This window comes from Chlorocebus sabaeus, chromosome 14 (assembly GCF_047675955.1).
Source record: "Chlorocebus sabaeus isolate Y175 chromosome 14, mChlSab1.0.hap1, whole genome shotgun sequence".
NCBI lineage: Eukaryota > Metazoa > Chordata > Mammalia > Primates > Cercopithecidae > Chlorocebus > Chlorocebus sabaeus.
Genome location: NC_132917.1, coordinates 27,024,626 through 27,038,615, shown reverse-complemented (window position 1 = coordinate 27,038,615; position 13,990 = coordinate 27,024,626). Strand labels below are relative to the sequence as shown.

The 13,990-nt window shown below is 46.7% G+C and overlaps 1 protein-coding gene across 2 annotated transcripts in view; it reads left to right on the top strand.

Moving 5' to 3' along the window:
- The window catches only part of GTF3C2 (general transcription factor IIIC subunit 2), a 28,797-nt gene extending 16,424 nt beyond the window's left edge, over nucleotides 1-12,373 (top strand). For both annotated transcript variants that reach the window (XM_038006708.2, XM_038006709.2), the window contains exons 5-19: nucleotides 534-628; nucleotides 997-1,074; nucleotides 1,213-1,311; nucleotides 2,098-2,325; nucleotides 2,495-2,606; nucleotides 2,812-2,920; nucleotides 4,506-4,531; nucleotides 4,717-4,846; nucleotides 8,699-8,843; nucleotides 8,942-9,103; nucleotides 9,294-9,381; nucleotides 9,634-9,762; nucleotides 10,044-10,196; nucleotides 10,957-11,064; nucleotides 11,336-12,373. In XM_038006708.2, the coding sequence (XP_037862636.2) occupies nucleotides 534-628; nucleotides 997-1,074; nucleotides 1,213-1,311; nucleotides 2,098-2,325; nucleotides 2,495-2,606; nucleotides 2,812-2,920; nucleotides 4,506-4,531; nucleotides 4,717-4,846; nucleotides 8,699-8,843; nucleotides 8,942-9,103; nucleotides 9,294-9,381; nucleotides 9,634-9,762; nucleotides 10,044-10,196; nucleotides 10,957-11,064; nucleotides 11,336-11,554 (1,881 nt within the window). In that variant the 3' untranslated portion in view covers nucleotides 11,555-12,373. The remainder of the gene's footprint in view (nucleotides 1-533; nucleotides 629-996; nucleotides 1,075-1,212; nucleotides 1,312-2,097; nucleotides 2,326-2,494; nucleotides 2,607-2,811; nucleotides 2,921-4,505; nucleotides 4,532-4,716; nucleotides 4,847-8,698; nucleotides 8,844-8,941; nucleotides 9,104-9,293; nucleotides 9,382-9,633; nucleotides 9,763-10,043; nucleotides 10,197-10,956; nucleotides 11,065-11,335) is intronic.
- The last annotated feature ends 1,617 nt before the right edge of the window (nucleotides 12,374-13,990 follow it).

Below are 13,990 nucleotides of genomic sequence, written 5' to 3'. Positions count from 1 at the left end.
GTGAGACCCTGTCTCAAAAACAAAAAAAAAAACAACCAAATAAACAAAAAGATAGTAGTCAAAGCTATGGGACATGAGATGAGATTGCTAGGAGTGTGTCAGTGTCTGTCTGTCTGTGTAGAGCGGGGAGAAGACGACAGGAACTCTGGGGAATACCATCATTGAGGAGACCTGTCAAGAAGGGAGAGCATGTGAAGGAATATTAGAGAGGGGAGAGGAGTAAGGGAGACTATTCCATAGCGCGGGAGTTTCAAGAGGCATAAGGGAAGTCCTCTGAATCAAATGCCATGGAGATGTTGAGGAAGCTGAACAGAAAATAGGTAACGGATTTTGTATTTTCGATGGAGGAGTAGTGCAGAAGGTAAAGAAGTCATTATAATGGTTGAAACACAAATCTTTTAAGATGCTGATAGGGCAGTGATTGGAGGGGGAGGTATTGCCAAAGAAGATAAAAACTGGAAAAGAGCTGTCTCTGGGACTTTGTCCAACCTGTAGAATTCGCTTCCTTATATTTTCTTCAATTTGATCCTCAGAAGCAGAAGCCACACTGCCGGGGAATGGCTCCCAATGGCTTACCAAATCACATCATGGCTCCTGTTTGGAAGTGCCTCCATCTCACCAAGGACTTGTGAGACTTGGGGACTGGGGGCTGGGGATAATGAAGGGGTGGTAGAGGAGTGCAGGGACGGTATTGAAGTGGGGCTGTGGGAAAGACAAGCAGTCATGGGGGATACTGTGATGACACTCATTACTAAAAAGCACTGCTCTAGAGGCAAGAACTCTAGAACACTTTAACTGAAGTGAAATAAAATGAAAGGCTCTGTTTCTCAGCTGCACTAGCCACATTTTAGGTGCCCAGTAGCTAATTGGAGCTAGCAGCTGGCATATTGGGCAGCACAGATAATAGATCATTTCCATCCCCACAGAAAGTTTTATTGGACTGTGCTGCTCTAGAATCCCTCTCCTCCTCCATTAATGCTGCTGCTTTTTCTCCAGCCGAGAGCAGAAACATTCATACTGGGAGTTTGCTGAATGGATTCCTTTAGCCTGGAAGTGGCACTTGTTATCTGAGCTGTAAGTTGAAGCAGCATCTCTGAAGCTTAGGAAGGGTGACACCACTGGAGACGAAAGGGTGACAGAGGCTCTATAATGGGAACCCTGGGATGGGTGAAACCCTTCCAAATTTAAACTGTTCCCTTTGCCTTCCCCCAGTGAGGCCGCTCCCTACCTGCCCCAGGAGGAGAAGTCTCCATTGTTTTCTGTACAACGTGAAGGGCTACCTGAAGATGGCACCCTCTACCGAATAAACAGGTGAAGATTGCACATCCGACCTTTTTTCTGATTCTGGAGCCAGAAACAAGAAAAATGAATGTTGAAAGAGATGACAGATAAGTCCTGTCAACTCCCTTGATGCTGGTCGAGTTGGTCCCAAGAATAAGAGTGCTGGCTAGAGCTGGTCAGTCCTTTCTGATTTGTAGTGTTCATTACTGCTGGCAGGCTGAGGGAAGCTAGAGAGATTTAGGAGCCAAAGCAGTTCACAAGGTTACATGTACTCAGATAGACCTGGACAGACTAGCCTTAGGGAAAATACTATAGTATTCCAGAATGAACAGCCCTGAAGATGAGCTGGAGCTAGACAGACTTTGGAGGCTGGGCGTGGTGGCTCACACCTGTAATCCCAGCACTTTGGGAGGCCAAAAAGGGAGGATTACTTGAGCCCACGAGTTCGAGACCAGCCTAGGCAACATAGCAAGACCCCTATCCAAAAAATTTTAAAATTAGTGGGGTATGGTGGCATGTGCTACTCCAGAGGCTGAGGTGGGATAACCACTTGAACCTGGGAGGTCAAGGCTGCAGATCATGCCACTGCACTCCATCCTGGGTGACAGACCCCATCTCAAATAATATAAGACAGACTTTGGGAAGGAAAGGAGGAAGATACAAATGGTAGCCAAGGACTCTTCTCACTTGTAAACTGTTTTTGATATTCAGGCTCTTGCTTGAGCCAGTTCATACTGGCTCTGGGTGGAGCTCCCATACAGTCCTCATTACCTTTCATTAATTCCTTTCTTCATCCCATCTTTGATTTTTCTCTAGATTTAGCTCGATCACTGCACATCCAGAGCGCTGGGATGTGTCCTTCTTCACGGGGGGACCGCTCTGGGCTCTGGACTGGTGCCCAGTGCCAGAGGGGGCAGGAGCCTCGCAATATGTGGCTCTTTTCTCCAGCCCTGACATGAATGAGACACACCCACTGAGCCAGCTTCATTCGGGTCCTGGGCTGCTCCAGCTCTGGGGCCTTGGGACCTTGCAGCAAGAAAGCTGGTGAGGTGGGGTTGGACACTGCCATGGGAGGGTGGTTGAGGACAGCAGGATGGGGTCTGGATAGGATAGGGGGAAGGGATTGGATTGGGCTGAGACAAGGGGAGCTTACCTCTGGCAGCCCTATGTCCCTTCTTCCTACCCACCATCCCCACATGCTCTCTCTCTCCAGTCCTGGCAACAGGGCCCACTTTGTCTATGGGATTGCTTGTGACAACGGCTGCATCTGGGACCTCAAGTTCTGCCCTAGTGGAGCATGGGAACTTCCAGGCACCCCTCGGAAGGTACTTCGCAGTCGACTGTGGGATGGCCCTAGGACTCAAAGCCAGGACAAAGAGGCCCTGGGAATTCTTAGAGTTTAAGGAAGGAAAGTTGGAGTGTGGTGGATGGAGTTTTTCCAGCAACTCCATACAGTATTTTCAGGGACCTCAAAGGTTTTCTGTGAGTCAGTTGAAGGCAGCAAGCCTCAGCACACCTTTTACCCTTTAGGCTCCTCTCCTGCCCCGGTTGGGTCTCTTGGCTCTGGCCTGCTCAGACGGGAAAGTACTGCTGTTCAGTCTACCCCATCCAGAGGCCCTGCTGGCTCAGCAACCCCCAGGTGAGTAGCACAGCAAGGAGAATGGGGCTGCTGTCGTGGTGGCCAGAGCATAGCAGGACCTATCTCCCTGGAAGCTCCCCTGGGCCAGTCTCTCTAGCACAAAGCCTTACTCAGCCACACACATACCCTGCATTGTGACTCTGGTTTGTTCTCGAGCCCTCTCTCTTTTGCAGTCTTGCAGCTGTACTCTCTCTTTATCTCTCCTTCCCTCTTCTGTGCTCTCAGGACTTTCCCCCTGTTGCTGCCACAGGTAACTGGCTGTGTAAAGAGCTGCTGAGGGCTTGGGCTGATGGATAGGGCCCATCTCCCCTGCCATACTCTTGTTCCCCTAATCCTGTTCTTAGCCTCTCCTGCCCTCACCACCACACAAACACAATCCCTTGTTCTGAAGAGAGGGATAGAATAGAGAGCTGAATATGAGCAAGAGGAAGAAGGAGTCAGGAAAAGACAGCCCCTATATGTTGAATTTATTTTTCATTAGTACTGAGTATTTAAAGAAGAGGGCGGCACCCAGGTTGGAGCCCTGAGAAGTCCCATATGTGGTGGTCTTGTGGAGTGGGTTGAGGAGGTAATAGGAGGTCAGAAAGTAAAGATAGTAAATACAGACAGTTCTTTCAAGAATTTTCGCTGTGGGACTGGGCATGGTGGCCCATGCCTTAATTCCAGTACTTTGCAAGGCCTAGGTGGTAGGATTGCTTGAGCCTAGGAGTTTGAGACCAGCTGGGGCAATATAATGAGATGTCGTCTCTACAAAAAAATTTTTAAAAAGTAGCCGAGCATAGTGATGCGTGCCTGTAGTCCCAGCTACTTGGGAGGCCTAGATGGGAGGATCACTTATGCCCAGGAGGTTGAGGCTGCAGTGAACTGAGATTGTGCCACTGCACTGTAGCCTGGGTGGCTTAGTGAGACCCTGTCTCAAAAAAAAAAAAAAAAAAAAAAAAATTGGCTGTGAAGGGGAGCCAGTAATTGAGGGTGGTGGATTGCCTGAGTGTGGTCAGTAAAGAAAGGTTTTGTTCCTTTATTTGGATAGGAGACAGTAGGGCATGTTCACATGACAATATGGGAGTGACAGACTAGGGAGGGAACAAGTGGATGACACAGGAGGAAGGAGGATAACAGAATGAGCAGTGTTCTGGAAAAGGTGCTAGAGGATGAGGAGAGAGTGGAGTGAAGGGATTGCTCTTCTGATAGGAGGAAGGATACTATCAAGTGTAACAGAAGGAAAGAAGATGGGAGCAGATAGAGGTAGGTTCATAAATTTGGTGACGGGAAGATAAGGACTTTCTCAACAAAGGATAAGGGAACGTCACTATTTAAAGGATTGGTTGCTGATTTAAGAGCAAGGCCTGTATCCGCAGAGGAGGTCTACAGGAAAAAAAAAAAAGCGAAGCCTGGCTAGGCATGGTGGCTCACACTTATAATCCCAGCACTTTGGGAGGCTGAGGCAGGAGGATTGCTTGAGCCTAGGAGTTCGAGGCTGCAGTGAGCCATGATCATGCCACTGCACTTGGGCCTGGGTGACAGAGTAAGACCCTCTGAGTCCTCGGGATCCATAGAGTTAGTTACTGCTCTTTTTCCCTCACAGATGCAGTGAAGCCTGCCATATATAAGGTGAGTGAGGAACCTGCTACCTTAGCTGAGGCTCCATCTTCTTAGAGCCTCACCTTGCTGATTCCACAGTGAGTCTCCTTATACTTCTGAAAAATACCCTCATCCTGCTGGATTAAACATTGATTTGAGCTTTCATTCCAGTGTAGGTGTCCCTAACCCTGGTCCCATCTCTTCTTTCCCTGCAGGTACAATGTGTGGCAACTCTGCAGGTGGGGTCTATGCAAGCTACAGACCCCTCTGAGTGTGGTCAGTGCCTTAGCCTGGCCTGGATGCCTACCAGGCCCCACCAACACCTAGCTGCTGGATATTATAATGGTAAAAATACCAAAATAAAACATAAGGAACTGTTGCTCTTTACATTTTTTATATATGCTTGTTTTTTAGTGGTTTCTTTGGTGGTTCAGTACTGGATATATAGTTAGAAATATTCAGGCAATGTGAAAAAAATAGAAAGAAATAAGTCACTAGACTGTTTCTACTCAGAAAAAAATTTAAGAGTAGATAGATGCTGGGCCAGGCATGGTGGCTCATGCTTATAATCCCAGCACATTGAGAGGCTGAAGCAGGCAGATCACTTCAGGTCAGGAGTTCGAGACCAGCCTGGTCAACATAGCGAAACCCTGTCTCTACCAAAAAATACAAAAAATTAGCTTAGCGTGGGGGCACACACCTGTAATCCCAGCTACTTGGGAGGCTGAGGCATGAGAACTCGGGAGGCAGAGGTTTCAGTGAGCCAAGATCACACCCCTGCACTCCAGCCTAGGCAACAGAGTGAGATCCTGTCTGGGGCGGGTGGGAAGTAGATGCCTGCTAGATGTGGTGGCTCATGCCTATAATCCCAGTACTTTGGGTGGCTGAAGTGGGAGGGAATCACTTGAGGCTGGGACTTCAAGACCAGCTGGGCAACATAGTGAGACCTCATCATTAAAAATAACATTTTTAGGCTGGGCGTGGTGGCTCACGCCTGTAATCCCAGCACTTTGGGAGGCCAAGGCGGGCGGATTATGAGGTCAGGAGATCGAGACCATTCTGGCTAACACAGTGAAACCCTGCCTCTACTAAAAATACAAAAAATTAACCGGGCACGGTGACAGGCGCCTGTAGTCCCAGCTACCCGGGAGGCTAGGGCAGGAGGATGGCATGAACCCAGGAAGTGGAGTCTGCAGTGAGCTGAGATCGCGCCACTGCACTCCAGCCTGGAGGACGGAGCAAGACTCTGTCTTAAAAAATATATATATATATACTAAAAATAATAACATTTTTTAAAAATTAAAAAGTGAGGAGGAACATCCTTTCACGCAGTTCTTTATGTATATATAAAAATAAAAAGATCAGAGGAAAGAAAGAGTTTTATAAAAATGGGATCAGCCAGGCATGGTGGCTCACACCTGTAATCCCAGCACTTTAGGAGGCTGAGGCAGGAGAATCGCAGCCCAGGAGTTGGAGACTGGGCAACATGGTGAAACCCTGTCTCTAACTAACTAACTAACTAACTAAATGAATAAAAATGGGATCATACTGTGTAAGGTATTCTAAAATAAAATGTATTAAATTTAATTATATCTTAATTTTATAGAAGAAAAAGTAAAGTCAGACTGAAATATTGGCTAAGCTCCTGCTGAATGTTTCTTCACTATAAGCGACACTTATATATATTTATAATAAATATTACTTTATAATAACTCCAACATTAAGTAGTTGGAGTTATTAGGTTTTGTTTTGTCTTGTTTTATTTTGAGATAGGGTCTCATTCTATCACCCAGACTGGAGTGCAGTGGCAAGATCTTGGCTCACTGCATCCTGGACTTCCTGAGCTCAAGCAATCCTCTAACCTCAGCCTCTGGAGTAGTTGGAACTACAGGAACAAGTTACAATGCCCGGCTAATTTTTTGTGTTTTTTGTAGAGATGGGGTTTTGCCATGTTGCCCAGGCTGGTCTTGACCTCCTGAGCTCAAAGTGATCCACCTGCCTCAGCCTTCTAAAGTGCTGGGATTACAAATGTGAGCTACTGTGCCTGGCCTAGATTGTTATTTTTAAATGGCAGTGTTATTGGCCAGGTGCGGTGACTCATGTCTGTAATCCCAGCATTTTGGGAGGCCGAGGCGGGCAGATCCATGAGGTCAAGACATCGAGACCATCCTGGCCAACATGGTGAAACCCTGTCTCTACTAAAAAATATAAAAATAGCTGGGCAGGATGGCATGTGCCTGTAGTCCCAGCTACTCGGGAGGGTTGAACCTGGAAGGCGGATGTTGCAGTGAGCCAAGATCGTGCCACTGCACTCTAGCCTGGCGACAGAGTGAGATTCCATTTCAAAAACAAACAAAATGACAGTGTTGTTTTTAGAAAAGTAGACTTTCTGCTAGGAAGGAAAGGAAATCAGCACTCTTACATGTCTTTTTATTGTCCCTTTCTCCATGTCCCTTCTTTTTCCATGTCCCTTCTTTTTCTTCTGGTGGTATTATTCTTACATTGTCAGGGTACATGATTCTTCATGCTGTTCTGCCTTCTTAATTCCTAAACTTGATTGAATGCCTCTACCAGTCCATTTGTCTTAGTCTCCCCCCCAATTGCTGAATTATTTATATTGCATGGCTATAATTCATCATCAACAAATTTTTTTCAAGAAAGGTTCATAGGTGCTGCATTCATTCCCTGAGCGGCTCAGCCTTCTGAGTAGCTGAGACTACAGGCATGCACCACCACACCCGGCTATTTTATTTTTTTTTGAGACAGGGTCTCTGGGGTCCAGGCTGGAGTGCAGTGGCACGATCTCAGCTCACTGCAACCTCCACCTCCTGAGTTCAAGTGATTCTCCCACCTCAGCTTCTTGAGTAGCTGGGATTACAGGTGCATGCCACCAAAGGCCAGCTAATTTTTATATTTTTAGTAGAGATGGGGTTTCACCATATTGCTCAGGCTGGTCTCAAACTCCTGACCTCAGGTGGTATGGCCACCCTGGCCTCCTAAAGTGCTGAGATTACAGGCGTGAGCCATCGTACCTGGCCTTATTTTATTTTTTAGAGACGGGGTCTCAGTATATTGCCCAGGCTGGTCTCAAACTCTTGGGTGCAAGTGTTCTTCCTGCTTTTACCTCCCAAAGTGCTAGGATTATAGACATGAGCCACTGCACCTAGCAACATTGTGTTGCTTTTGACTTTTTGCCTGTTCTCTTTGTCTTGGGGCAGAGTTAGCGAACATTTTCTTTTTCTTTTTTTTTTTTTTTTTGAGATGGAGTCTTGCTCTGTCTTCCAGGCTGGAGTGCAGTGGCGTGATCTCGGCTCACTGCAACCTCTGCTTCCTGGGTTCAAGTGATTCTCATGTCTCACCCTGCCAAGTAGCTGGGATTACAAGCACGCACAACCACACTGGCTAATTTTTTTTGTATTTTTAGTAGTGATGGGGGTTTTACCATGTTGGCCAGGCTGGTCTTGAACTCCTGACCTCAAGTGATCCACCCACGTTGGCCTCCCAAAGTGTTGAGATTACAGGCGTGAGCCACTGCGCCTGGCTTCCTAGAGTTTTTATGCTTTTTTTTTTTTTTTGAGACGGAGTCTTATTCTTGTCACCCAGGCTGGAGTGCAGTGGTACAATTTCATCTCACTGCAACCTCCGCCTCCCGGTTCAAGCAATTCTCCTGCCTCAGCCTCCCAAGTAGCTGGGATTACAGATACCCACCACCACATCTGGCCAATTTTTTGTATTTTTAGTACAGACAGGGTTTCACCGTGTTGACCAGGCTGGTCTCGAACTCCTGACCTCAGGTGATCCACCACCTGCACTGGCCTCCCAAAGTGTTAAGATTATAGGCGTGAGCCACTGTGTGCCCAGCCTATGCTTTTTAAAAGTTTCTTGACTTTCATTTATAGGGAGTAGAGAGAGGTGCATTCTACCCTGTGTACTAGGTGTGTTCACCCTATCATTTTTCAACTGTAGATTCCAGACAAAGCTATTACTTTTTTGTTGAAGAGAATTGGGGTTAAAATATCATGTTGAGTCTTTAAGCCCTGGAGGGAATGCTGGATAGCTAATCAGAATCCCCATATCCTTTCATAGTGGTTTGGATCTGAGGGTAGAAGACAAAGGTCCTAGGCGCTCAGAGAAAGAAATTAGAGCAAGGAAGAGAGAACTTGCTTTTAATGCTTACACATTCTGTCCCTATTTCAGGCATGGTGGTTTTCTGGAACCTTCCCACTAACTCACCCCTACAGCGAATACGGCTCTCTGATGGCTCCTTAAAGCTCTACCCCTTCCAGTGTTTCCTAGCCCATGACCAGGCTGTACGTACCCTTCAATGGTGCAAAGCTAACAGGTATGGAATAGGAGATGTGTGGAGGGGGAAGGTGAAGACTGGGACTGGCGGACTCTTCCACATTTGTTCGGATTTGACCTTCTCCCATCTTTTTACAGCCATTTCCTTGTCTCTGCGGGGAGTGACCGGAAAATCAAATTCTGGGACCTTCGACGACCTTACGAACCCATAAACTCTATCAAGCGCTTCTTGAGTACAGAACTGGCCTGGCTGCTCCCCTACAACGGTGTCACCGTGGCTCAGGACAACTGCTATGCCTCGTACGGCAAGATGGAGATAGGGACATCTAGGGACAGGCCCTAAGGGTTGGAGTGCAAAGCTTGCCAGATTGTTGTGGGGAGAGGAGGGTAGAGAGTTGGTTCACTGAGGTGATTTAAATTCTGGAAGAGGTTAAGGAGAAGAAATGAATCTAAAGAAAAGGAAGGTTTAAATTTATTTCTCTTTTAACAGTTATGGACTCTGTGGGATTCATTATATTGACGCTGGTTATCTTGGTTTCAAGGCCTACTTCACTGCTCCTAGAAAAGGCACCGTTTGGGTGAGCCCCCCCTTTCTTTTGCAGTCTTCATTACACAGGAAAATGGCTCATTTATGCACTATTAGTGTCAGAAAGAGGCAGTAGTTTTGGGTAGGAGAAGATAGCTATGTGGTAACTCTATCATCAGGGCTGTCAGTTATGATAAACTCATTTTTGTTTGTGTGTGTCTCAGACTGTGCAGTTGTTATCAGTTCGTAGCTCTGAATGAATATATGAATGAATGAATGAATGAAATCTGTCTCTTTCTATTAGAGTCTTTCAGGATCCGACTGGCTTGGGACGATAGCTGCAGGAGATATATCCGGGGAGCTCATTGCTGCTATATTGCCAGATATGGCACTGAATCCAATAAATGTCAAGCGACCTGTAGAGCGAAGATTTGTACGTATATGAACATCTAACAGCAGCTGTTGGGTCCTAACCCACATGCCCTCCCAAATTCTAGTAGAGTACAAATTAGTGCTAGGTCTCCCAGCCCTGATATTATCCCAGAAAGTCTTAGCACAGACTTGTGTATAATCTTCCCTATCCTACTGCATCTGAGCATATATTTAAAGATACTACTTTCTTTCATCTTTAAGCCTTTCCTGCCCAAACCACTTTCCTCTGCTTTTATTCTGTCTTTAATATTACAGAACCTAATTTCATGGTCTCCTTTCCAGCCTATATATAAAGCAGATCTGATACCGTATCAGGACAGTCCTGAAGGTCCAGACCATTCTTCTGCTTCATCTGGGGTCCCCAACCCTCCCAAGGCTCGAACTTATACTGAAACTGTCAACCATCACTACTTGCTCTTTCAAGACACAGATTTGGTAAGCTGAGGCCAGGAGAATGGGTGTGGTGTTAGAAAAGGTAGAAAACTTTAGTCTTTGTATGGTACGCAATCCTGAGTTCAGCACAAAGATATAAAACTAAGGAGCCTCGGCCAGGCATGGTGGCTCATGCCTGTAATCCCAGCACTTTGGGGGGCCAAGGCGGGCAGATCACGAGGTCAAGAGATTGAGACCATCCTGGCCAACATGGTGAAACCCCTGTCTCTACTAAAAATACAAAAATTAGCTGGGCGTGGTGGTGCATGCCTGTAGTCCCAGCTGTTCAGGAGGCTGAGGCAGGTGAATCGCTTGAACCCAGGAGGTGGAGGTTGCAGTGAGCCGAGATCGCACCACTGCACTCCAGCCTGGCAACACAGCAAGACTCCATCTCAAAAAAAAAAAAAAAAAAAAAAAAAAAGGGCCAGGTGTGGTGGCTCATGCCTGTAATCCTAGCACTTTTGGAGGCTGAGATGGGCAGTTCAAGACCAGCCTGACCAACATGGTGAAACCATGTCTCTACTAAAAATAAAAAAATTAGCCGGGCATGGTGGTGGGCACCTGTAATCCCAGCTACTCAGGAGGCTGAGGCGGGAGAATCGCTTGAACCCGGGAAGCAGAGATTGTAGTGAGCTGCCGAGATCACGCCACTGTACTCCAGCCTGGGCGACAGAGGGAGACTCTGTCTCAAAAAAAATAAGTAAATAAAAATAAAAAAAGGAGCCTCTCACTTTCTCCCTCCTCTTCCATTTCCCTTCCCCAGGGTTCATTCCATGATCTGCTCCGTAGAGAACCAATGCTGCGCATGCAGGAGGGAGAGGGGCATTCTCAACTCTGCCTGGACAGGCTGCAGCTGGAGGCTATTCATAAGGTAGTCTTTCATCCTCTCCACCCTCCACTCTTTTCCCCCAGTTCTGGGCCTGGGGCTGATGAAATGGGAGATGAAAAGGTTACACAGATGATAGCCTCCTCCTCCTCCAGAGCATGACAGATGTACCTCATTCACTGGCTTCTCATTCTTACCTGTCTCACCCCTCATGGTCCTGTCCTTTCAGATTGTGGCTCATTTTTTTTGTTCATATAGCTAGAGTCACCCTAAAGCACCACCCATAAGCATCTCTCTCTTTCTGTTCTCTTCACAGGTACGTTTCAGCCCAAACCTGGACTCCTATGGATGGCTGGTATCTGGGGGGCAGTCAGGGCTGGTTCGAATCCATTTTGTCCGTGGACTCGCCTCCCCACTGGGCCACCGTATGCAGCTTGAAAGCCGAGCCCACTTCAATGCTATGTTCCAACCATCCTCCCCCACTAGACGGCCTGGCTTCTCTCCAACCAGCCATCGCCTTCTGCCCACTCCCTAGCCTTGGCCCACACCTGATCCTTGGAGTGAAGTTGGTCAAGAACAAATGGCCCCTATGCACAGAGCCATAGGAACTGGGGGCCTTCCCTGGACAGTGATCATGCCAGGCCTGGACCTTTAGGCCTGCCTCCCCAGGACTCCTTAGATCCCACTCTTTCTACAGACTTCTGTGATCACAGCCCCCTGCGGGCAGGGGGGCTCTCCCTCCACCAACTCTCAAGGCTCCTCAGCCTAAGACTATGGCTCATGAGAAACACTCAGGCCTGACCTAGGCTTGGGAGTCAAACTGCTCATATTGAGCATATTGTTAAGTGGGTAAAGCCAAGTAAAGGTACTGGGTGTTTTTGCGACCACTTGTGAATGGGTGTATGGAGAATTGAAAAGGGTATATGCATGAAGGCTCCTGTCTGACTATTCCAGGATCCAATATTACTGCCTTCTGAAACTTCCTCTTTAGGGTAACCGTCATGTATGCCCACAAGGGTGATAGTAATTTGTGAGACTGAAGTTGCTTAGAGTACTTCTTTGACCAAGGAACACCACAGACACCCTGCTGATAGAACAGTGGCTCAGATCTTACTTGCTCCTGCTTACGAAGTATTCCCAATCACTGGTCATCTGACCCTACTTGAACACTCCTGAACAGTCATGTTTTTTAAAATCTTCCTTTATATCAAGTCAGAGTATACTTCTATAAATTTCACTCATGGGTGTAAGGAAATCCAGTCATCTTCCCTGTGATTGCCCTGTTAAGTATTTAACCATACCTATCATGTGTTTCCCAAATCTTCTCTAGATTAAATATCTTCAGTTACTTCAACCATTCTTTTACACGTCATGATTTTTGATCCTTCATTATACTGTCACATTGTTGACTTACTAGAATGTTTACCTACTTCAGTTCTGTGTGTAGGAGGTGTTCAGAACCCAAGTACAGTAATGTTATATCTCATCTTGTTAGAGGCTTCTTGTGGGATGCTGCAGACTCACAGTGACTATGATACTGCCTCCTAAGCAAGGACACACCCCAGTGATGAGAAATAGGCAAACCATGGTCTTGAAATGCCTAGAGTGTAGGCTGGGGTTTGGAGGGAAATAGTTGGATGACCTCAGGAAATAGAAAAAAAACAGGCAGCTGCTTTTTGGAGAGAGTGGAGATGAGATCAGTGCCTACCTGGAACAAAACACTCTGGCATTCTAGACTGGCCAAATATGTAGTGTAGGGACTTCATCTATTGGAAAACCTCCTTTAAGAAGGGATCAAGTTAAGTCCCGGTCAGGTGTGGTGGCTCATGCCTGTAATCCCAACACTTTGGGAGATAAGGCAGGCAGATCACTTAGGGTCAGGAGTTAGAGACGAGCCTGGCCAACACATGGTGAAACCCTGTCTCTACCAAAAATATAATTAATTAGCCAGGTGTAGTGGTGCACACCTGTAATCCCAGCTACTCAGGAGGCTGAGGCAGAAGAATCACTTGAACCTGGGAGGTGGAGGTTGCAGTGAGCCGAGATCCTGCCACTGCACTCCAGCCTGGGTGATGGAGCGAGACCCCATCCTGTACAGATGAGAAAACAGACCTGGAGGAAACCGAAGTCCATCAACAGCAGAGAAACCACAATCTATGTCAGTGCAAAGAAGTCAAGTGTTGCACAACCCTATTGGGATCCAGCTCACATTGAGCCAGTTTTGTTTTTTGAGCTGTTAGGCAAGTGCCTTCTGTTGAAGAGAAGCTTTACTCAATTCTACAGGGCAGCTCCCTTCCTATTTTCAGTGGTAGAAAAGATGAGACCTGGTGATCCGCACTTTAGGCTGTAGGTTGGTGCTGGCAGCCCTGCTTCTGCAACTGAGTCTCAGCCCTGATCTTGACCTTGTTCTTTTTCTCTACCAGAAGCTTTTTCTCTTTCTAACCCTACCTGCCAATATATCCACTTCATACTATCCATTGTTCATACACTTCTCTACCTTTATTCCTCTTCTCATACTCCTCCCTTCGCCAGAGTGTCTTTTTCCACCATCTTCATCTGAGTTCAGTTCATCCTTCAGAAAGGTCCCAGCTCAAATTCCACCTTCACCAAAGAGCTTCCCAGTTTTCTCCAGTAAAAAAATAGCCTCCCTTGTGTTCCCAAGGGGGAAGGAAGGAGAAAGGATAAACAAGCATTAAACACTTGATCCATTTTAAGCACTTTGCATATGTCACTTTTGTGAGGTAGGTATTGCCATTTTAATGATAAAAGAGTTGGAGAGGGTAGGCTGTCTGTAAAAGGTCAAAGTCACATAACTAGTAAGTGGTGGTGCTGGGGATTTGAACTCAGTATAACTTCAGAATATAACTTTACAGCCTGCCACATTTGGTCTCCTATTACATTTACTTGTGCCAGTTAACTCCTCTAGCATGCTGTTTTGCAAGTAGTGTTTTAGTTAAATGTTTGTGACACT